We start from the raw sequence: 22,718 nt of genomic DNA on the forward strand, positions 1-22,718 counted from the left end.
ACAGCTTACAGTGGAGTTCGGTGCGTGGCAGATGGGTGCGTGTCGCCAGTGAGATTCTTGCTACATTCCGTGGTATTCAGGCCTCTCTGGGGTATTCTGTGCTTTTTCTTTGCTCTCTCATTGTGTCAGGAATTCGAAATCCGCCATGCTCGGGTCAAGCAGGTTCTCGTCAAGACCGAATCCGTACGTGCCGACCATGCCATAAATTAAGTCTGGCGGAGGGAATCCCTGTGCCATGGCGTTTGCCCCCCCGGGCACTTCGCGTCCTTCGACGGCTGTCTCATTGCTCCCTCGGAATTGCCAGGCTGCCTCCCACGAGTCGAAGCGCTCGAGCATCTTACCCAGACCGCGCGCGATGTGACGGGTTAGATGTCGTTCGCCTGCAGAGACGCAGTTCATAAGCTCGATCACGCGCTCGACTAGTCGTCGGATTTGGCGAGCGTTGATGCTGAGGTATGATGTGTTCCAGTTGATGGCGACCTTCAATAGGAACACGGCAGAGAATGTAACCATAGTGTGAGTAAAGATGGGAACGCCAACTATCGCATCCCGGATATCGGGCTCCTCGAGTACCATATTGAGACATGCCATCGCCGATGAAATCGCGATGTTGGCTGATTCTTTGCGATCCATAGAAAATACTGGGGAATTGGATGGGGACAGCGCTCGGAGGGAAAGCGAGTTCAGTTGGAATTTGGCAAAATGATAATGTAGCACCACTCCTTTCGAGGGATAAGTTCGCACATAGGCGCTATCAGCTGGAAGGCGCGTTAGATTCAGCAGTAATCATTGAAACGCATTGGATCACTTACCAGATCGAGGTTGCCAAAGGAGCCGCCACTGGTCAACCGCAACGTTGTATACGCGCAACTGTCCAAAATCCTCCTCAGTCAACGCTTGTTCAGTATCGCTACCGAACATGCGATAAGCCTCGGTCAGAATCATAAATAGGGCCACTTGAGCTAGAAGCCGAATGTCTCCTGGCACGACCATGGGCAGCGCGAGAAAGGTCTCATAGTTGCGAATGACTACATCCTCGTGGATCACGGGTGGCCGACCGTAGGCAATACTAAAATGATGATCGCAGACATAAAGCAAGTACCAGAGCTGGGCGCGCTCATACTGATCCGTGTGTCCGCGGGTCAGGCGCTGGTAACTCTGATGAAGGCCCATCTCGGTCGCGATTCGCACCGCATGGCCAGATAGCTTCCAGCTTAACTCAGACAGCCAAAATGCACCCACACAAAGTCCACGTATATCATCCAACGTGTGGGCTCGCGTAAGGGCCATGCTGGACACGAGCGAGACATACTCGCCATAGCACCGGTTCAAGGTCTCAGTGCGATTCGGAATGTGAAGTGCTGCGACAGTCAACACGGCAGCGGAGAGCAACGTCGAAGCGCGACGGACCGATGTTAGATCGCGATGGACCAGAATTATCCCACCCCAGAGTAGCTGGTTCATGGTGCGGCTGAAGTAGGCGAATAATTCCTCCGCTTCATGGAGCGAAATCAACCCGCGCGAGATGAAATCCTCTTCTAGCAATGTCTGCTTGGGTGGCTCGACATGATTATTTCTCAGATTCCGTAGTTTGGTCACTTCGTATAAGCTGCGCATGGGGGCCGGCACCAATTCAGGGTCCTGGAGGTCCTGCTCTGGCGACGGTTCCCGAGTGACATCCATGACTACCCCCGGCCCCTCCTGATGACTGGTATGTGTCTGCGATCTATCAATCGAGGGACGATGAGCATGGTGCGAAGCAGCGGGACTGGGGCCATTCTGACTGTCCCCGGAAGGATATGTCGAGAGCTCGGGCAATCCACCCTGTCGCAAGAGGTGCGAGACAGCTGCCTGCAGCTGATGCATTGTCGCATTCGCCTGGGATTTCCATCTATACCAGTATTGGATTAGCAAGTGCCCTGGGAGCTTCGATGTTGAGCGGTTGGAGCGGGGTCCGCGGGGAGTGCACATACATCCCATCATCGTCGACGAATTTCTGCGAAAAGTCGTTCACGACGCACTTGATACCGCTGCGGATACATTTCGTACAGGTTGTCTCGCCCGGTCGGAATTCGCAGCGAATCTTATGGCGCTTACACTCGGCGCCTGGTCCGGGTTAACAGTGTCGGGGACAGTGTAGAGAAGAGACTCACAGGCACGAGCTTTGGAGATCTTGGGCGCAGACCGACGATTGCTTTCTCGGGGAGACTCCAGGTCGTCATCGGCAGATCGTTTCAGTGGAGTAGAGGCCTCCATGGCGAAGTCGGTGATGCTCCGGGCATGCGTAGGGGGCGAAATCTGGGGAGTGGGGGAAGCTCGGAGTCGAGCTGAGCTGGTCCGAGGGAGGATTCAAGGAAGACAACAATTCAGATTTCGGGATATTGGGAGTTTACAGAGGAAACAGAGGAAGGGGTCTCAACAGAAAGAGGTGCCCGGACTCGACTTTCCCGAAATTCAATGCTCAGTGGCACCGACTCCATCTTCTCTACTTTGTTTGTATCTGGCTATTAGGAATACTTTTCGCTTCCCCTGCACTTGATGTCTAAATGACATGACCGTTGTGTAGTCTATCACTCATACAGTGATTCGGTGCATCCCGAATGCTTTGGGACCTTGACAGCCCTGGAGTCCGAGGCCTCCACGACTCCACCGGCCCAAGTCCGGTGCGGAGGACCCTCCAAAGATCGTCTCGGACTTGATGCGAATGCGGAGAGAAATGCGCTGCGACAATTTCACTACAATAATACCCTTTCTCCGTTATTCCTGACTTCCAATTAACACCTTCACAATGCATATCCTCATCACCGGCGCTGCTGGCTTCATCGGCCAACTACTCGCAAAGGAACTATTGAACGACCCAACCTACCGCCTCACATTGACCGATATTAACCAACCGCCAATTCCCACAGGCGTGCAATATCCCCAGAATGCAACTGCCGTCAAAGCAGATCTCCTAACAGGAGCAAAGGATATCGTCGACTCTTCCCTGGATGCCGTCTACGCCTTCCACGGAATCATGTCATCAGGCTCCGAAGCCAACTTCGACCTAGGCATGAGCGTCAACATCGATGCGACACGCAACTTGCTCGAGGCACTGCGACATACTTGCCCGGGAGTGCGGGTCATCTACTCCTCCAGCCAGGCTGTCTATGGTCAACCCTTGCCAGAGATTGTCACCGACAGCGTCATCCCGACCCCGGAATCCTCCTACGGTGCGGAGAAGATCGTCTGTGAGACTCTGGTGAATGAATATACCCGTCGCAAGTTCATTACCGGATTTACGTTGCGATTCCCTACCATCTCCGTTCGCCCTGGTGCACCGACCGCTGCGGCGTCTTCATTTTTGTCGGGTATGATTCGGGAGCCTCTCGACGGCAAGAAGTGTATCATTCCTATTGAAGACCGTCAGTTCAAGTCCTGGCTCTGCTCTCCCAAGACATTGGTGCAGAATCTTCTTATTACGCTCCGTCTTCCTGCCGACTCGGTTCCCCTGCATATTCGCCAGATCAATGTACCCGGCATTTGTGTCACCGTTCAGGGCATGATGGATGCATTGGAGAAGGTGGGTGGCAAGGAGGCATTGGCACTTCTCGCAGAAAAGGAGGACCCTGCAGTGATTCCGATTCTAAAGTCTTGGCCGACACAGTTCGATAATACTCAGGCTATTTCCTTGGGCTTCAAGCGTGACGAATCATTTGAGCAGACCGTGAGGGATTATAAGCAGGGATTGGAGTGAAAGAATCATGTATCGATAAGTTCAATGAATTTCTGAAAATGAAACGGAGTCCTCCGCGACCTATTTCTCCGCGGTTGAGGTTCTTGGGGTGGGACATGTCCGCTACCCCTTGTCTATATCTGATTCCTTATGCTGTGTCTCACTCTGATGGGCCAGATTTATCAGCATTTAGATACCTAACATGGCACTTGGAAAGGGGCGCTTGAACTGTAATGTACGTAGACTAATCGTATATGAGTTGAGAATAGGAACATGAATCTTCGTGATATAGGCTCTAATAGCGCTATCGAACCTGTTGTCAAGATCCATGCGAATGTGATCACAGTACCAACCAAGCTAGCAGCTTCCAGCTGAGAACAAGTACCAAGAGGAGGCCTTGATAATTGAGCGTAGCCGACGTTTACGGGTCCTTGGCATGGGGTGTCTTCAATGACATCTTCCTAGAGCAAATATTAGGAAGGATCTTCCAGGGGCCGAAAATCAGTACAACGCATCATGGCACCTGTTACAGGAGATCTTCATAAGCAACCTCTGCTTGCTAGTTTCGAGCCTGATATATTTAGCAGAGCTCAATTTCAGGCATCCCCTTTTGCGGATCACTTCCAGTGTGATGAAGATTACCTGCGTATCTTGTCACCTTGATTGAAAAGGGTCCAACTTGATGTGTGATCAGAGTAAGTTTCTGGTATTTTCTCACATACGGTAGGTTCCCCGGAATCTTGCTTTTTTCCCCCTCATAAATGCCAGTAAGGTTTACTTTAAAAAAATAACAAAAGCCCGCTCTGTACATTCATTGACACAAATGTGCAAGCCCACTGTACATAATTGCCATAAACAGAAACACGTGGGAAATTACCTCCAAACCTGGTATCGTTTTAGCATGCATCCTGTCCATGAAGGTCAACAGCTAGCCCAAACCTGTCCATCGATAGCAATAAGCCGATTGAATAATTGATTTCTCGTCCCCATAGCCGTAAGCTGATACGTCTGCCCAGGCTTCTTCCCAGTAAGTAGCAACCCATCAACAACCTCTTTACTACCAAGCGCCCACCCAACAACCAACTTCCCTTTCCATCCCAGTCCACCCAGCTTCCTCATTTCCTGGATATCAGAAACGGGCATTGTAAACAGAACGGATCCAGCCTTTCGATGTTCTAGCTCTATGTCTCCGTTCTGCGGTGTGTCTGTTGTGAAGTAAAGAAGTGCGGGCTCCTTCGTCGAGTCTATAACCGCTGTCCCACGTTTTCCTTTGTAGCGAGCATCAAATGATACTGGCCCGATGGGTGTTATCATTTTGCCCTTCTGGCGCAGGACACCGACTCGGTTCTTTGCATGTCGTGAGCCAACCGCTGCTCGTACGCGGTCGATGCCTCTTTTGCTTTCGACGCCGCTTGCTGTCGTTCCTCGGAAGAATCCTAGCACTCTTGACGCTAGTGTTTTCTTGTGGTTCTTCTCTGCCTCGGAATGGGTTTCGGGGATGTTGTCATTATCAGGCCTGACTAATGCTGCATCTTTGATTTCTGCATCAGTTGCTCCGAGAGTTAGCTCCTCGTGGTGTAATGAGGCTGGGCGTGAGGGTGCTTTTTCTTGTGAAGTCGGGGGAGGTGGTAGTGGTGATGCATTGGCTTCGCCGATGCGGAGAAGCGTGACGGCCACCTGGGCGTTTGTTGGAATGCCTTTGAGTAGAGAGCTAGATTTGGGCTGTCAGTAGGTGAAAGTTTGTAGTGGCTTGAGGAATATACTTCTGCAACTCGATTATTTTCTGCCACCTCGGGAACTGGCGGTTCAGATATCTTATTCCTCGTCTGATCACCGGGTCCCCGAAGAACGAAAATCCAACCAAAAGCGTACAGATCTTCATAAAAACATAACTTGTTGTCAGTAATGAAAGCAGGCATGCTGGACCCAGCACGGCTGCTAGACGTAGACGAGGCTTCAGTCGAGGGAATGGAGTTGTTGCCGATAGAGCACTAGATCGAAAAGTTTGAGCCTGAGCTAGATAATACAGCACACGCTTTGCACTCACTTTCCTAGTTTCTCATAGGTATCCGTGATATCACCCACGGCTTGCATAGCAAAGTTCGCAGCATCCATCACGCCCTGTCGCATGGGTTGTCGCGTTTTGTCATGAGTGTCAGTCGGCACTCCCCCATGCGCGGCACTTTGTGCATCAGCGGTATTGGCAACAATATCCATAGCATCAGGTACGTCATCTTCAAAGGGTGCATCATCGGGTACGCCTTGATCATGCTTCCCGACTGCGCTGCCCACGGTCACGCTAGCGACACTTGCTACCAAGTTACTTGCTTCCTGCTCAGCTGCCTCACCCTTGAATTTTTCCGGCGCACCAGTGATGCTGTCGTGGGAGCCAAGAATTCCTGCTTTCGGCTTTTGTACACCGCCCGTATCTTTGTCCACGAGAGCTATTGGCGCTGGGGGAAACATCAGTGGTCGCAATGGTGGGTAGACCACTAGGGCGAGTAGAACTGCTAGCATGGTCGGCGCTAGTAGATCGAGAAGCCATGCAGCGAGGTAAATCTGTATGATATCAGATAATGTTCCCAAAGAAGTTAGCATTTCAGAGTGAGTCTTGCCGTGCCAAAGATCGCCGTTCGTCGCGGCTCCTTCCAGGACCGAAGTCGAGCGATATGTTTGATACAGCTGGTTAATCCCACGACGACTGTGACGTAGAATCGTTCTATCGTAGCCCGGAGCTTATCCGGAGAGAATTCATCATCGTCCGTTCGTGTCAGATCCAGGTTTTGGAGGGGAGCATCAGGCACAGCTTTGACTCTGTAGACTTGCTAGAAACATTTCCAATATTAGTTAGGAAAACAAAGCATAAGACTATGGTCGAAGAGCGCACCTTGTCGAATCGCCTAATTAGCATCCACAGGTCTTCATTTGACAACCCAGCAACTAAAGGCTCTCCAATATTGTTGGGTGAGACACCCCATCCAACATTGGTAATTTCCTCTGTGTCGCCAGCTTTCTGCGCAAGACCTTTTTCATCCTGTTCGACTTGGGACAGCACATGGCTGTCAGTTGGGCCTTCGGGGATCGCTGATTCAGCGGTGACTTGGCTGTCGGCCTTACTTGTAGCATCGCCATCGTTGGCGGGTTTTATTTCATTGGCTGTGGACATCGTGAAGACCTGGGGACGTTGGGATGTTGAAAGTAGAGCGAGATGATGTATGAAGCGGGACCTGTTGACAGGGTTGTCGACGTCATCTCGCGGATCAGGGCAGTGGCAATCACAACGAAATCTTGTTCTTTCATCGCGCGGTCTTTTTATCTTTATTATTCATGTTACAATGTTAAGTGTATAGTGCACTTTATCATTTATTTAGAGATAAGATCTTGTATCTACGTGGGCACTAAATATGCCGGATGAGGTTAGTATGATACCTGAACACTACACAGGCTTATATACCACTCTGACGCTAAAGAAAGGATTCAAAACTCCTGCTGCTCAGAGAGTCTTTTAGCGACCGAGCTACCAAGTAGTCCCGTTTCAAAATATACACAAAATTGATTCTGAAGAGAAGGGATGTAAATAAACGAAAGACGCGTTACGTTTGAAGACAGAGAAACTGGAATTGAGAAAATAAAAATGAAATTGAGAGCCAAAGAAAATAAAATAAAGATCTTCCAGAGAATGAAACATAATAAGGATGAAACTACAGGCCTTTGCGAGCCAGAGCAAGCTTGAGAACAAAGTCACATCTGAGATTTGGATACGAGCTTTCAAACAGCAGCCTCAGTCTTTTTGGTGGTGGGTGGGGGGCACTTGACTCGCTTGTGAGCGCGAACATCCAAGTTGTTTGGGTGGATAAGCTGGAATATTGGGTCGTACTCGATGGGTCCGTCGCCCTCGCGAACAAACTTATAGTTGTAGATCAGCTTCGGGAGAATGATCTCTTGGAGTGCAAACTTGAACCCGATGCACATACGCGGACCAGCACCGAATGGAACGTAAGAGGCCTTGTGTCTATTCTTGACCTCCGAGGTGTCCCAACGGTCTGGGTCGAACTTGTAGGGGTTGTCCCAGAGCTCGGGGTTGTTGTGGATATGGTGAATAGCAGGGATAATAACTGCGTCCTTGGGAATTCTGTAACCCCAGGAAGGATAAGGTCGGTCTTTGCGGTCCGCCCAGGTTGGAAAGAACGGGTTGTGTCTGCGCTGCATCTCCTTGATATACTTATCTTGGAAGACTAGGCGATTAGTAAAATCGGCAGTGATCTCTGTCTGATTGTCGAAATTGTTGTCAATAAGTTCTTGGAGAAGTCTCTCCTGCATGCCCTGGTAGGTGACTAGGCCGTAGATAAGCCACGAAAGCAGGGGTACTCGTTGTAAAGCCAGCACCTGTCGCGACGACCAGAGCCCAGATGAGACTTTCTTTCGGCAACTTCTCGCCCTTATTGTCAGTAGCACGGATAGCACAGTCTAGATTAAAAGTTTTTTTAGTTTCAATAATAGGTAATAGAGAAATGCAAAAACAATAACCAGCCATGTTTGATGCCTGTAATGCCGCATCTTGTAGTGGGAGGTCATCTGCACCACCTCTGGCAGCATTCTGTATAGATTGCTCAACCATTCCCTCAATACGACTCTTGACTTCCTTTAGGCGCTTATTGTCGCCAAAGGGCAGACTGCTATACCAGTTACCCTTCGAAGTGACCTTCTTATTCAACGAGAGCAGCTCAGCAATTAGGTGAACCATCTCGTGAACAGGTGCGTCAGGCGAAGTAAAGTGCTCGAAGTCCAAGCCCAGAGTAAGCTTGCCCACAGCCTGAGCACCAAGCTTCAGCATATACTGGTAGACATTCCAGGCTTCACCCTGCTCATCCAACTTATCGAAGACTTTGCAGGCATCTTTGACGGTCTTTTGCATGGTAGGTGCGTAGTGGCGAACCGCTTTAGGATCTAGTGCCGGGAGGATGAATTTGTGAGCCACTCTCCATTCAGGAGTATCGGTATCACCTAGGAAGACCCCGGCAGAAGGGGTCTTCAGGGCATAAAGGGGATGGGCTTTGTTGATCTCCTTGGTGAAAAAGTGGGATTCGACACAGGCAATAGCGGCGATGTTCGGATCGTTGGTTTGGTAGGTCACACGACCCATGTTATTAGTCTGAATAACCGGACCGAATCGCTCGAAAAGTCGCTGGTGATTGCCAAGGTGATCGGGTTAGATCTCCAAGAAGTTACCCAAGACGGGTAAGCCCTTGGGACCCACCCGATCGCGGACGGCGTGGCCATCAATCGTGATCGTCACCGATCCTTGAGCAAAAGTGATGTCTGGAACATCGGCGAGTTCGGCATCTTCGAACTGGAAGGCAATTCCTACTGCAGTGTCAGAGTGTAATTGGAAATGGTATAATGGTGAATGCTGCCCGGTGTTACCTACCATTTGGTTCGACGATAGCGAAGTGCGCGGCAATCAAGTGCTTGAGTCCGTCGAGGCCAATGTTCGACTCGATCTCGATTTGTTTTGCGGACGTGACGGGATTGCCGAGAAGATAAAACGTCTGTACAGCCATGATGCCTTAGTCGTGTTCGTGGAATGAAATGAGTGTTTGGCTTGTATGGGTGTCAAAATGCACGGTTTCTGGTTTATATATGCACCCTTTACGACAGAAGACGTTCCCTCCTATAAATTCACTCGCTTTACAGGTCCGAGTGCCGAATCTTCGGAAAGACCAGCGAGGCTGGTCGGGCTGGAAACTTTTCCATTGCTTGACTGCCTTTGAACTCGGTTCAATACATAGATTTTATAAAAAGGGCTTAGGTGAGCGACACTTCTTAGGAGCGCAGCACAGTTTGGTGGAGCGGTCAGGGATGGTTCTGTTCCCAAACCATCTCATGCCAACCTAACTCGTCACGGGCACAGAATCGCTAGGGATTTCCCCCTCGGGTTCACGGCACCGCCCACCAGGCGTCCGGCGACTTCGCGGAGTACATCACGTAAATTCCACGTAAATTCCACGTAAGAACCGAGTCCGACACCAACCCACCACCTAAGACGTGGGTCGCTGATCACCCGTCCTTACTTACAGCCAACTACCTCAGTATACAACTACACCTCGTCGCTCTTGCCTTCATCGTACTCGCACCTGCCCAACGGGTCTTCTCACCATGGACGCCCAGAATCCCCCTTTTCTGTTTCTGTTTCCTCTCCTCCTCCTGATGAATCCACGTCTGCACCCTCCATGACTCGTGCGACACTTCCGACGTACGGCGACTCATCCGACGATGCCAGCAAGCTACTTCATTTCTCCCGGCACTTGAACTTTTCTGGTGACCAGACGAAACAATTCAAGGAGATCGAAGGCGAGCTGGTCAGCAAAATCAGAGCAAAAGACACGGGATATCTGTGGTTCTCAGATATCACCGAAGCCACATTCTACCAACTTCAGGACGGAACCTCACGAAGCACTAGGCGCCTCCACTACTTCTACAATTTCGACGAGCGCAAGCTCCGCGTCCGGATGCCCTCAAAAGCTCACGACAGTCTTGCTGTCCAGCTTTCCTACCTGATCTCCGATAAGCTGAGATCGGCGGGCCTACTCAACACTACTTGTGTACCGAACCTCTCACCCTCAATAAGACTTGGTAACACTGCTGCTCAGCCAGATGGATGCTGGGGCCCCTTAAATAGCGAGGACGTCACAGTTGGCATTGAGGTTGGAAATTCCGAAAGCGAACATGAACTCGAGCATGACGCTCGACATTGGATCGGACATGCCGAATCATCCTTCCAGATCTGCCTCACTGTCAAGCTCACCAAAGATCCCGATATGATTACACTTTCCGTCTGGCGGCCACAGCGGCCACAAAACCACATTTATTCCGGCCCACAGCTCCGCAGAAGACATGTTTTCGCGGCCATCACCGATAGAGCAACTATTACTCGGGGCCGTCCAGATCCTGTGGTCCGATTTGAAAGTCTTACATCGCCCACCTTCACTCCAACTGAGATCCGACTTCCTGTAGCGGCTTTCACTGGGTACCAGCTTCCGCCTGGTGTTTATGTCAATTTTGGAGATAGTATTGTCCTGACAGGAGAAGACTTGATAGGGTTTGGGAGACTCCACTGGATTCTGGCAAATGGTTACTGATGGTAGTGGCGGCGCACTCTACCCCCGCTCCCCTCTTCCTCTCTGTTTTATTGCTCTATACCCTAGCTAGCCGTGTACGCCGCTTATGCTGATGACTTTCACGATATACTTATGATAATTATGATCAATATTCTTCTTAGGGTTCAAACCAGTACTACTTCTTCATGTAGCTACAAAGTATCGCTTAAGTGTTCTAGAACGGAATAACAGACTTCTGTTTGCCAGTGTAGAGAGACGGTGCGGACAATTTGCACACTGTTTGACGTTATGATACCCATTTACAACGACACACAGTCTAAATAATCCGTGACATATTACTGCAGTTTATATAAGGGAGGTAAGCAGAGTCTTCGGGAATCTGTATATGTGCCGCTTCGATATTGGCCAGGGGCAGCTAGTTCTGTCATAGGTGGACGATATGAGTCAATGTACTAATTTGAATGCTACATTCGGTGGCTTATAGCATTAATGTCGGGGTGTAGAGGATAAAGCTGTCGCTCTAGGGTACTGATTCGTAAGTCTTGGTTCTACTGTGTGCTAGAATCTAGTGGCGGGCATCAAGGCTGACCTCTGTGTACGTCCCTGACGCAGCCATTGCCAGTACAGAAGCAAAGATCTATGGATTAACCGTTCGCGAGAAGTCATCAGACTAGTATACGGTATCTCTAAGCGGGAGGGAAGGAAACTCATTCAGTATGGATGACCGGGCTCTTCCGTATGTCGGTAGGCTGACGATGGTTACACGGCATAATCCATTTTGGGCCGGAGGTTTCGACTCAGAACCCAACCCAGCCTGGTAACCCGGGCCAATACTGGGCCCCTAGGCAAACCCAACTTTTGTATAATTCTAATCATAAAGTTGCTTAGTAATCGAAATAACTCTTCTTTTTTTACATCAGTTCTTCTCCATATCTTGAACCACTAATGTTATACTTTCCCAGTATAACTAGAGCGCGGCAAAAACCGCAAAACCGCAAAACCGCAAATCTAACTAAAGCAAACCCTAATGGTTCCGAGGGCTCCAATGGTTTGAGTTTTGCTTTGTTTCTCATTGTCTTTGACTTACAGTGAAGGCCTCTCCGTATGATCTCAATTTCTGACGGCGGTCAAAAAACCCTATGCCCTAGCTAAATAACCGTATAATTCTGACGGCTGTCAAAAAGGCCAGTGCGATAGCTCCCAGTCCCCAACACCCTTTTCTGATGGCCGTCAGATATCTGGTGCCGTAGCTAAATAACCCTTGAATCCTGACGGCCGTTAGAAAAGGGTGTCAGGGACCGGATGGTACAGCGTAGACACAGTTTGAGTCGACCAACTGGAAGTACGAAGAGCGAGACGAAGTTACTATTCGCGGCTCCTATCATGCCAGTTCCACCCAGGGCAAACCGCTTTAGTTTACTTCAATCTAGTCTAGTCTTGATTAATCTAGCTGAACTAAGCCTCTCTTGCTTTGCTAGGAAGTCCACTATCGCTATATCCGTATCAGGGGGTATTATCTCTCCTGGACTTGTGCGTCAACAAGAAGGAGACGCAGGGCAAGACGATCAGATTCGAAATGGTGACGGCCGTCAAAGCAGGGTGGGCACATACTTGTGTGGTGAGTGGCAGTAAATGAGGGAAAAAGTTGGGGAAAAAAGAAAGGAAGGTTTGGCGAGGCAGGGAAGCCACTATTTATAGCCAAATTTTAAAATCAAATGGACTAATGTACAAGTGGGTGTCTTGCACGATAGTGTGTGTAGTAGCATAGTCCACTTCTAGGAAATGGAGTGCTTCTTGGGGTTTACAGAAAGGGGTCGTCTAGATTGGACCCACCAGTGCGGATCTGGTAGTACCCGAGCCGCACGGATCTACCCGTCGGGACAGGGTAGTAAAGGGCAGCTCCTACGTCACATTTTCTGACGGCCGTCAGATTTATCACGTGGTGAATGAGGGGCAATAGACATCATCTCTTTACGCACTTGTACGCGCTATTTACATGCTATCTTACCAGCAAGACCAAGTATCTCCCTACAGCTACTATAACATACGGGTATAGTCGGAGTAGACTAAGAAGAACCGCAAGGGACTAGCCTTACCCAGGTCTTTTCGATCGTATCTAGTCTACACTACACTGACCTAATCTTTTCTCCTTGTCACTAGCTGGCATGAGTATCTATGGCTGACAACGCAAATCGGCCACGGGGGACTAGGCGGACCTACAGTAGTCCTGCTCGGCTGTACTGGGCTATATGTCCGGTCCACCCTCTATGTTCTGACCCTGATCACGAAGCACTCCTGGTGAAGGCGTATTCTCAGTAGCCCCTCTGCTGATAGCCGTCGACACTATGTCTACCTACCGTGGCTTTGTAGGAAATCCCTATATCGCCTATCTCTATTGGTTACTGCGTGTCTAGCCCGCCCTCTATTTTCTGGCCCTTATCACAAAGAACTTCTGTTGAAAGGAGCGTTCTTGTCCGTTGACTTGTTGACGGCCGTCAACATTTTCCTGTCGAATATCGGTCCATCCGTCTGTAAGCTATGTGAACGGGCGGTAGCGGGTGATATAAGGGGGTTTCCCTTTGATGAAACATGAAAGGGCGGTTAAGCTGACCGCAAGACTGATGTCCTCTTCGAATGGGAGTTGAAAGAAACGGTCATAGATAACGTTCGTGGCGACACGATAAAGATAGATCGTGGAGGGCTTCTCCTTTGACATCCTTTGTTCGAAGGACTACGTGAAAGACCCGTTTGTCGAGCCCGTGATTGCTCTACATTTACTTGTCGACTTAGTATCCTACAATTGATCGAGGTAATATCCGGTTATATAAGTACGTACTGGTTTTGTCTGAAGTAGAAAACCTAAAGGGTTCATTTACGATTGACATTAACCTGCTATGGTGCCGTATCAGGAGCCAGCCCGACTGAAGATTGTTTCCAAAGGGACGTTGGTGGCAGAGTAACCGTCGAGGGCGACGGCCTCGCATGTGGATGTAAGTAGTGAACTACGGATTAGTGCAATGGACCGATCCCGGCTAATTATATCTAGTGATGCGGTTAAGTTTCGCGCCTGCACGAACCATTCGGCGCTAGCCTACCCAAGATGCTATTATTGTGAGTTAAGAGCAAGTGATCGATGATCTTATAGCATAACTAACGCGAATCTTATTTAAAGTATCCTATCCTGTTGTACCGAATGCCCTTATTGTGGACATCAGCCTAAAAGTGCGAGTAAGGCGTCAAATATACTGAAGTATAATAAGACCCGCTATATTGTACGTCTTCTACCGTGATTTATCTGTCGAACTTGCTAATTTAGTATAGAAAGCAAACCCAGGTGGGAGATATCGGGGGCTAGAGGTTGCGAAGGGAATGTTGGGCGGTAGTCATGAGTGTGTATCCCTACGTGTACCTTACTTTAAGCGGCCCGTGATTGACTTGCTCGAGAGAGTGACAACGAAGGAGATGATGGTGGCGAGACCGAAACGAGCTTTGGGCATAAGGAGGATTCCGAAGAGAATAGTGATAGAGAGCAATGCCGGCGAGCACAGAGAAAAGAGGTAGGGCGTAGACGTCGTGCTGGAGGTGGTGCGGCTAGTGGTGATAACGGTGGCGACGGTGGTGACGGTGGTGATACTAGGATACTAGCGAGGCCAGAGATAGTGTTGATACATAGTCAGAAGTTGGTATAAAACGCATGAGTATAGGGTGGTCCATAATGCATGAGAATAGCATGGTCAAATGATATCAAATGGGCTGATCAGCAAGGGCATCTGGGGCGAGCGATCAGGTTGCTCAGGGAGCTAGCTGCCCATGTTCACCTCGTGAGCCGATCGCTTCCCAAGGCGGCAGTTTTACCGTCACCTAGATTACGATCTGCGTGCTTACCCAACACTGTAGACCCGTAGTAATTTATCGCTATTATTTCTCTGGACTGCGCCTTGGAGAGAGTTTATCCGTCAATCTACACGCAGTTGACAAGGACTCAGCTTCCGGTACAGTAGTAGACTTAGTCATTGTTGGCTAACACACGGAATGAGAAGGCGGTGATGTCAGTTGCACGTCCTGGTTTCAAATCGTTGGCTACATCTAATGTAAGAACTAATAACAGGACTTAAGTGTGCGCCGCTACCCGGAAATAATAGCCAATCAATCACAGAACAGTGATCGTCCGTATGGAGTCAACACACTACTCGCTCCTATTGGTCGGATTTTCTCACCGTTCCTAATTGTTTGGAATCTGCCTTGGATCGTAAAAATATTTAACTGTGGCGAGGTACCCCGGCTGTTTGATGCGTTTCTGGGCAATTCGATAAGGCAGGCGCGCTCCTCATTCAAAGTAGCAGACCCGAAAGCTGTGGCAGCTATACCATAATATTGGAAGTACCTCAGTGTATGATTATCCTCGGTTAGCTTTGGTTGGATCGCCTGCACGTAGATCAAATTAACAAGTTTATGTTCATTTGCACTCGAACCATTTATAATTCTGAACCCATCGAACGCCTGATTTAGGTATTGACTCTTTCTCCGTTCACGCCATGGCGCAATTTGTCCAAAATACTGTTGCCGGTGGCAATTTTGAGACGCCAGATAGGTACATATGCCATAACACTAGCTGTCGCTCACCTACTTATTTTGCCTGTAACTCAGATATACTAAGCCCAAAGTTTTGAAAATTGGTGTTTCTGGAATTGTGTGGTTTGTCTCCACCGTTCATTTCCGCATACAAAAGTACGGGGCTGCGAATCACTGACACATGCTTCAACATCAGCTCCTCGTGGGATCAAATAAGACAGCAATATGTTGCAGTGAAAAAAATACCAGAGCCGTTCAGGACGCCAGTCACTACTCAATATATTCTCAGAGAAATCAAGTTGCTGAAGCACTTGCAACATGAGAATGTGCGTTAAGTGCCATACAATGAATCCGCAGCCCAAGCTAACTGAATTACAGATCGTCCGTCCACTTGACTTGTTCATATCTCCCACAGAAGACATGTATACAAATCCAATTGAATGGTGAATAACGTGCTATTTGCTGATATGCGCAGTTATCTCGTCACGGACTTCATGCAGACCGATCTGCGTACGGTTATGAACGCAAAACCCATTAGTCATGAATTTGTTCAGTTCTTCTTATACCAGATTATGGTTCGTCCACCCCCCGTCCTTCATGAAACTAATTACTGATTGAATATTTAGAGAGGACTGAAATACGTCCATTCAGCGGGCGTGATTCACCGCGATCTTAAACCCGAGAACATCCTAATTAACGAGGATTGTGATCTCAAGATATGCAATTTCGAGCTGACGCGAGTCCAGGAAATGCAGATGACGAGCTACGTTTCCACTGGATACTACCGAGCTCCAGAAATCATGTTGACTTGGCAGAGGCATGGCGAACAGATTGATATCTGGAGTGCAGGGTGCATCTTTGCCGAAATGCTGCTAGGGAAACCTCTTTTCGCAGAAAAGGGCCATGTGCAACAATTTTGTGCCATTACAGAGCTGCTTGGAACACCCGATGAGGGATTCCTAGCCCGAATAGCCTCAAAAAGCGTCAGTTGATACAAAACTTACCCGAAGCAGCAAATTTGTAGATTACAAATTGCTGACCGGTAGATTTGTACCAGACCCTGAACCTCATTCGGTCATTCCCTCAGCGCCAGGCTAGAGGTGTCTCAAGCGTGTTCTCGGACGTCGATCCAAAAGGTACGTTTGATGTCCATGCCAGTGGGTGAGCTATTTGTTTACAGTTTGCAGCGCTCGACCTCCTCGAACGAATGCTGGTTTTTGACCCTCACGGTCGGATTTCTGCATCTAGTGCTCTTACCGTTCCATATCTTGGTTCCTATCATGATCCCACAGATGAACCCGTGGCTAAAGACACATTCGATGAGACCTTTGACGGATATTATTGTTCTCATGATTCCTGGAAGCAGAAGCTGTATGTTCACACACCACACTCAATTGGGTAATACAACATTGACCATTTTCAGGTACGCTGAGGTATTAGAATATCACAAACAATCAGAGGCTAAGGAGTCTGTCAGAAAGTGGGCCCAGTCCGTCTCGAAAGCCCAAAACTAATCATTCAACACCGATACAAAGAAGGATATGGTGTCGTCGCAAAATTACTATGGCATGGGCGAAAGAAAGGTCTGTTTCTATCTGTGCATGCATCGGGATATATCCAATTGCCCCGGATGGTTTTGGCGTCCTGGCTATTTAGCTCTCTTTTCTACTCAATCGTGACCCTCGAATGACTTTGCCTTCCATTTTTCAATCTTCTATAAGTAGTCATACAACTATTGGATCATGGCCTTGGTTCGTCAGTCCTCAAATCATCAAGAGCAGTATCCCTGCCTTTCTCTTTTGTCACACTCTGTTCTAATTCCGGTTTCGTAATGAACAAGTATTGGGTGGACTGCAATTAGTAGGAAGTGTTTTCTGTGGTTTCCACAATACAACTTGGAAATGGCGATCCTGGGGCATAGAACCCACAGGGGTTAAGGTATGAAGAAAATTCCGCATCCTCTATGAAGATAAAAATAGAAAAAGGAAAAGATTCAGGACACGGGGTTCACTATGCGATGACGTCAGGTTGAGCATTTTAATTGCCTGCATTGTCTGTCATGTTGAAAATTTAGTCAATAATGTATGTAGAAGCTGTTGTATTGCTTACTGTTTGATTTGGAATGGAAATTTATTGAGAGATAGAGTCGGACTTACATAGTTTGTATCGATGGATAAAAATACAGACATAGAAATTTGCAAGGAGCAAGTAGGTGTGGGGCGAGGAAGAAGAAAGAGATGGAGATAAAGACATGTATACACAAGGAATACTGTAGATAACAACGGAGCCATAACAATGTAGATGGTTGTAATAGACAAAACAGAAAATTACAACAAGGGCTTTGAGACAACGAAAACGAGTCTTCCTCGGGCTTTGTCCTCGGAAATAATTGAATAGAATGCTACAAAGAGGGCTCTGAAAAACGAAGAGAGATGAATCCAATAGCGATGATACCTCTCAATATCAAAAGCGCAACAAATTTCAAGATCAATACGCCTCTATATCCTTTTATTTAGACCGTGGCCTTGGTCGCATGATATCAAAGACCGATAAGCATTTCTTATCCCTTTATCTCTTATCGCACGTGTGCGTCGCGTTCCCAAAGAGGAAACATCTTCGCGTCATCAGACTTGAATCGTTCGCTTTAACCTGCTCTGCCCCTAGATACTCAGCTCGCCATGAGCGAAGAGTGCGCGAATCCTCTCCTGCTGGGGTGGATCAGGGAATGGCTAGATCAAGCCAGAGAACGCAACAGCAAAGGCGTGACCGTGTTCGTATATCCCGAGTCCCTGTGTGATATTCACCTATCTGACTGCTTCCAGGTATAAGAAGGCTTATGAGTCGATGAAAGCATGTCCGTTGGAGTTCCAGCATCCGTCACAGGCGCAGCAGTTGAATGGACTGGGACCCAAACTATGTGACCGTTTAACAGATAAACTCAAGGGTTATTGTGAAGAAAATGGACTTCCTATGCCGGAACCGCCTGACAAGGGTAAGTTCCCTTCTTACGCTTCTATATCGACAACTCTGGCTTATCCAATCCAACAGGTGGAAAAAGAACATCTGATGGTACGACTTCCGATCAACCCGCAAAGAAGCCCAGAAAAGCCAAGCCGTATGTACCAGCACTGCGGTCTGGTCCATATGCCATCATGCTAGCCCTGGGAAGCCAGGACGAGAATGCATCACAGGGAATGACCAAGGCCCAGTTAATTGAGGTGGCCCAACCATACTGCGATAGTTCATTCACAGCACCTCCAGACCCAACAAAGTTCTACACTGCCTGGAATTCAATGAAATCACTCATTCAGAAAGACCTCGTCTACGAGCACGGCCGTCCGCTACGGAAATATCTGCTTTCCGAGGAAGGCTGGGAGGTCGTCAAACGTCTCCAAAAGACATTGCCCGGTGCTGCTCAAAACACGATGTCTTTTGCTGGTGACTCCCAGACAACTGCAACATCCCAATCACAAAGCGTTCCTGTAACAACCGGTACTGGATTGCCTGAAGATGACGATGTGTTAATAGATGCCCAAGAGGATCTAACCGAGCAGGACATAGCCAACATCGAGCCTGTCTTCCTCCCTCCCAAAAGCTTCACAATTCAGCTCGTGCTAGATACACGAGAAGTGCGCACTCCAGCCGATCGTGACTACATCTCAGGCGAACTCCAAAAACAAGGGATTACACCGCAAGTACGCGCCTTGGAAGTGGGCGATGCAATGTGGGTAGCTAAATGCAACGACCCCAACGACCTCACCCGCCATGGCGAAGAAGGCGACGAAGTAATGCTCGACTGGATCATCGAGCGAAAACGCCTCGACGATCTGATCGGGTCTATCAAAGACGGACGATTCCACGAACAAAAGTTCCGTCTTCGTCGCTCAGGCATCAAAAACGTCATCTACCTCATCGAAGAGTTCGCAGTCACGCACCCCGATTCAACGAGCGGAAGTGGAGCACAGTATCAGGAAATGGTAGCCTCAGCCATCGCATCAACACAGGTCCTCAATGAGTACTTCATCAAAAAGACAAAGCATCTCGACGAATCAATCCGTTATCTAGCGCGCATGACTCTTTTCTTACGAAAGATGTACGGTGTCCAAGACCCGCCCTCGACCCAAGCTGGACAAGCAGAGTCAGATACCAACACAACCCAGAATACCAGCCCAGCGACTCATGTATCTAAAATTGCCCTCATCCCCGGCCGCCGTCTCGCCACGGACTCCTACCTCACCATCCTCGATAATCTCCGTACACGAGATCCCACCGTTACATACGGCGTGTCATTCTCGACTTTCTCGGCGCTTACTTCAAAGTCTGATATTCTTACGCTACGGGACGTTTTCTTGAAGATGCTTATGTGTACGCGTGGCGTGACGGGTGAGAAGGCTCTCGAAATCCAGCAAATATGGCCTACGCCGCGGCATTTGGTCGAGGCGTACATGGCCCTTGAGCCTAGTGCACGGGATACTATGGTGTCGAATCGTATGCAGGAGGTTGTAGGGCGGAAGAAGGTTGCTAAAGAGCTTAGCAAGCGGATTGCCGAGATCTGGGGACAAGCTAGTTGATTGACACAGGCAGACGATTGGACTACTGAACTACTGAGAGTGTGATGAAAAATTTAGAAACAGACTTGGTAACAATTCATCCAGATGCATCAGATACAAACATAAGGTAACGCTAAAATAGATATAAAACAAGAACCAACAATGTCTCTATTTACTTCTCCTCAAAATCCTCATAAGGCTCCCCATATCAATCCTCAAAGCAAGACTACTCGCAACAACAGAAATACTACTCAAAGCCATAGCTAACGCAGCCCACACAGGACTAAGTCTCCAATGCTCATTAACCATAACCATCTCCCCACCAACAGAATTATAATGGTGCCCACTGACAATGGGATAGAAGACTCCAGCCGCAACAGGCACCAAACAGAGATTGTAAATAACCGCCCAGCCGAAATTCATCCGCACGCGATTAAACACTCGGCGACTCAGCAGGACTAGTTGTAATATCGTGCTCAGGTCTGAATTTAGCAGGATGAAGCTCGCGGAGTTGATTGCCACGTCTGAGCCGGAGGCCATTGCGATACTCACGTCTGCTGCGGCTAGGGCGGGGAGTCGTTCACGCCATCACCGACGAAGGCGACGATTGGACGGGATTGTTTGGTGTTACTGGTTGTTGTAGGTGTGTCTGAGGATCCTTCTTGGATCTGGCGGACGAAGCTAGCTTTCTCTGCTGGGAGGACATTGGCCATGACGTTTGACCGGGGGATTCTTAGCATGTCTGCGACGGCATGGGCGGTTGTTTGGTTGTCGCCTGTGCACATGAAGACATCGACACGTCTTTTCTGGAGCTGGGAGATGATGTCGACGGCTTCGGGGCGGATTGTGTCGGATGTTGCGAGCACGATTGCTGGGATGAAGTTTGACGGTTCAGAGGACTGAGAGTTGACATGGCGGAGTGAGAGGACTGCGGTTGACTTGCCTGCTGACTGGTATTTTGACAGCAGGTTGGATACGAAGTATGTATCTGTTTCGGGTGATAGGACGCTATGCAGCAGGCGTTCATTTCCAATAGCAGCTTCGTATTCGTCTTCGTGCTCCGGTCGAGAGACGGTGAAAATTCCTTTCATGCCTTGTCCGGAAATCTCTTGGACGTCGGAGGACTTGACAGTGGCGCAGGGTTGGGATTTGCAGAATTCGGTGATTGCCTGGGCAATTGGATGACTGCTGCTCTCTTCCATCTTTCGAGTCAGGGCCCATGCAACTTTCGCAAGTTCCGGGTCACTAGTTAGAACTTGATGCTCGGAAACCTTCAGGCTGCCGCCTTCGGTCAATGTGCCCGTCTTGTCAAAGACGATCGCGTCCAGGCGACTAGCCTCTTGGAAGGCCTCTCCTCCGCCTTTGACCAGGATACCATGCTTCGCTGCTAAACCACTTCCAACAAATAGCGCAGTAGGGGCTGCAAGAGCCAGGCCGCAGGGACAAGCTACAACGAATACTGCAATCGCAAACTCAAGAGCCCAGAATGTCCAACCACCATGAGCGACATCAAGGTAGTCTGTGGGGAGCACACCCGAATGACCAAGGGCCAACCAGATGATGAAGGTTGAAATAGCAATGAGCGTGATGATGGGGACGAAATGCGAGGTGAGAAGATCGGCGACCCTTTCGAGTGGTGCACGCTTACTTTGGCCTTCACGAACTACAGCAATGATCAGGTCAAGCATCGATGAACCACCGAGCTCAGTAATGCGAATGCGTACAGGTTGGCCGACATTCACAGAGCCAGTATATACTATGTCATCGATTGATTTCTTGACCGGTCGAGATTCTCCAGTCAAAGAGCTTTCATCGAATTGGTACGAGGCGGTGTCAATGACCGTTCCATCGGCAGGAGGCGAGGCGCCATGAGGAATACTGACGATGTCGCCAACTTCGAGGAGGTCAACATTTGTACGTTTCATCCCCTCTGCAGCAGAGCCATCGGGGGCATCGCCACTGATAGTGGATGTGTCTTCGATCAACAGTGCCTCGGAGGGTCGAAGGTTACCCAATGACGTGACAGCATCGCCGGTTTTGGCTTTGCTGTATGCCTCTAGGAACCGACCAGCAAGAATGAAAAGAGTCAGGAAAACCACCGAGTCGAAATAGGTCGTGCTGTGGGGACTGAACTTAGTACCCACGACTGCATCGACGATAAGTATAGCCAGGGATGAGACATAGGCAACGGATGTGCCCGCAGAGATCAAAAGGTTCATACTACCAAAACGATAGAATCTCCGCAGGATGGGCACCCGACTTCCAGGTCTCCACAAGGCATATATCTCCTTCATGGCCCGGGCATGGAATACATCAGTGCCGTAAAACATCACGGGGGTTACCATGATAAAGAGTGCCCATTCTGTGCGGGTCACGCTGCCGGACCACATCGTTTCCTCCAGATACATCCGAGTGGGATTGTCGGACGAGACAAGAGACATGAACACAATGCCGATAATGAAGGTGGGAATCGCACACAAAAAGACAAACCATAGGCGTAGTAACAGGCGGCGGCGTTCATGGTGCTGAATTGCACGAGAACGGTCTTCGATGCTGGGCGGGTGATATACGCTTGCGCAGAACGAGTCATTCGCCGTATTGATGGCGGATATTAGAGAGCGAATGGTGAGAGAAGGTGGCCGTGGGGTATATGTGACTCTGAGTATTGGGTCTTTCTCAGACAGAGCTTGTTCAATGCAGACATCGGGAAGTGATTCCACTGCCTTCAAGACAGTCTGAGGGCAATGGTGACAGAACATTCCA

The 22,718-nt window shown here is 49.1% G+C and overlaps 8 protein-coding genes across 8 annotated transcripts; 4 read left to right on the top strand and 4 right to left on the bottom strand.

Moving 5' to 3' along the window:
• Positions 1 to 117: 117 nt before the first annotated feature.
• On the bottom strand, positions 118 to 2,504 carry N7446_007974 (putative C6 transcription factor; the record flags this gene model as incomplete). The annotated part of the gene is made up of 4 exons (XM_058516719.1): positions 2,154 to 2,504; positions 1,974 to 2,106; positions 813 to 1,891; positions 118 to 758 (listed from the first exon to the last, which is right to left on the bottom strand). The coding sequence occupies exons 1-4, from the start codon at positions 2,254 to 2,256 to the stop codon at positions 118 to 120; spliced, it is 1,956 nt and encodes a 651-aa protein (XP_058370365.1). The 5' UTR covers positions 2,257 to 2,504.
• Positions 2,505 to 2,788: 284 nt separating this feature from the next.
• On the top strand, positions 2,789 to 3,736 carry N7446_007975 (SDR family oxidoreductase; the record flags this gene model as incomplete). The annotated part of the gene is made up of 1 exon (XM_058516720.1): positions 2,789 to 3,736. One exon carries the CDS (start codon positions 2,789 to 2,791, stop codon positions 3,734 to 3,736), a length of 948 nt encoding a protein of 315 aa, XP_058370366.1.
• Positions 3,737 to 4,512: 776 nt separating this feature from the next.
• Positions 4,513 to 6,881, bottom strand: N7446_007976 (DUF3292 domain-containing protein; the record flags this gene model as incomplete). Its single annotated transcript, XM_058516721.1, has 5 exons — positions 4,513 to 5,426; positions 5,479 to 5,706; positions 5,763 to 6,274; positions 6,331 to 6,540; positions 6,603 to 6,881. The coding sequence occupies 5 exons, from the start codon at positions 6,879 to 6,881 to the stop codon at positions 4,637 to 4,639; spliced, it is 2,019 nt and encodes a 672-aa protein (XP_058370367.1). The 3' UTR covers positions 4,513 to 4,636.
• Positions 6,882 to 7,483: 602 nt separating this feature from the next.
• Positions 7,484 to 9,276, bottom strand: N7446_007977 (cytochrome P450; the record flags this gene model as incomplete). Its single annotated transcript, XM_058516722.1, has 5 exons — positions 7,484 to 8,049; positions 8,102 to 8,182; positions 8,243 to 8,900; positions 8,973 to 9,082; positions 9,144 to 9,276. The coding sequence occupies 5 exons, from the start codon at positions 9,274 to 9,276 to the stop codon at positions 7,484 to 7,486; spliced, it is 1,548 nt and encodes a 515-aa protein (XP_058370368.1).
• A 669-nt stretch (positions 9,277 to 9,945) lies between these two features.
• Positions 9,946 to 10,854, top strand: N7446_007978 (uncharacterized protein; the record flags this gene model as incomplete). The annotated part of the gene is made up of 1 exon (XM_058516723.1): positions 9,946 to 10,854. The coding sequence occupies one exon, from the start codon at positions 9,946 to 9,948 to the stop codon at positions 10,852 to 10,854; it is 909 nt and encodes a 302-aa protein (XP_058370369.1).
• Positions 10,855 to 15,368: 4,514 nt separating this feature from the next.
• N7446_007979 (uncharacterized protein) lies at positions 15,369 to 17,097 on the top strand (the record flags this gene model as incomplete). Its single annotated transcript, XM_058516724.1, has 9 exons — positions 15,369 to 15,424; positions 15,481 to 15,528; positions 15,602 to 15,731; positions 15,784 to 15,827; positions 15,881 to 15,980; positions 16,032 to 16,388; positions 16,463 to 16,541; positions 16,593 to 16,776; positions 16,829 to 17,097. 9 exons carry the CDS (start codon positions 15,369 to 15,371, stop codon positions 16,917 to 16,919), a joined length of 1,089 nt encoding a protein of 362 aa, XP_058370370.1. The 3' UTR covers positions 16,920 to 17,097.
• A 986-nt stretch (positions 17,098 to 18,083) lies between these two features.
• N7446_007980 (crossover junction endonuclease MUS81) lies at positions 18,084 to 19,976 on the top strand (the record flags this gene model as incomplete). The annotated part of the gene is made up of 3 exons (XM_058516725.1): positions 18,084 to 18,175; positions 18,228 to 18,397; positions 18,454 to 19,976. The coding sequence occupies 3 exons, from the start codon at positions 18,084 to 18,086 to the stop codon at positions 19,974 to 19,976; spliced, it is 1,785 nt and encodes a 594-aa protein (XP_058370371.1).
• Positions 19,977 to 20,518: 542 nt separating this feature from the next.
• Positions 20,519 to 22,363, bottom strand: N7446_007981 (putative copper resistance-associated P-type ATPase; the record flags this gene model as incomplete). Its single annotated transcript, XM_058516726.1, has 1 exon — positions 20,519 to 22,363. The coding sequence occupies one exon, from the start codon at positions 22,361 to 22,363 to the stop codon at positions 20,519 to 20,521; it is 1,845 nt and encodes a 614-aa protein (XP_058370372.1).
• Positions 22,364 to 22,718: the final 355 nt, after the last annotated feature.

This window comes from Penicillium canescens, assembly GCF_028828765.1.
Source record: "Penicillium canescens strain IBT 15451 chromosome Unknown utg000005l_segment0_segment0, whole genome shotgun sequence".
NCBI classification, from domain to species: domain Eukaryota; kingdom Fungi; phylum Ascomycota; class Eurotiomycetes; order Eurotiales; family Aspergillaceae; genus Penicillium; species Penicillium canescens.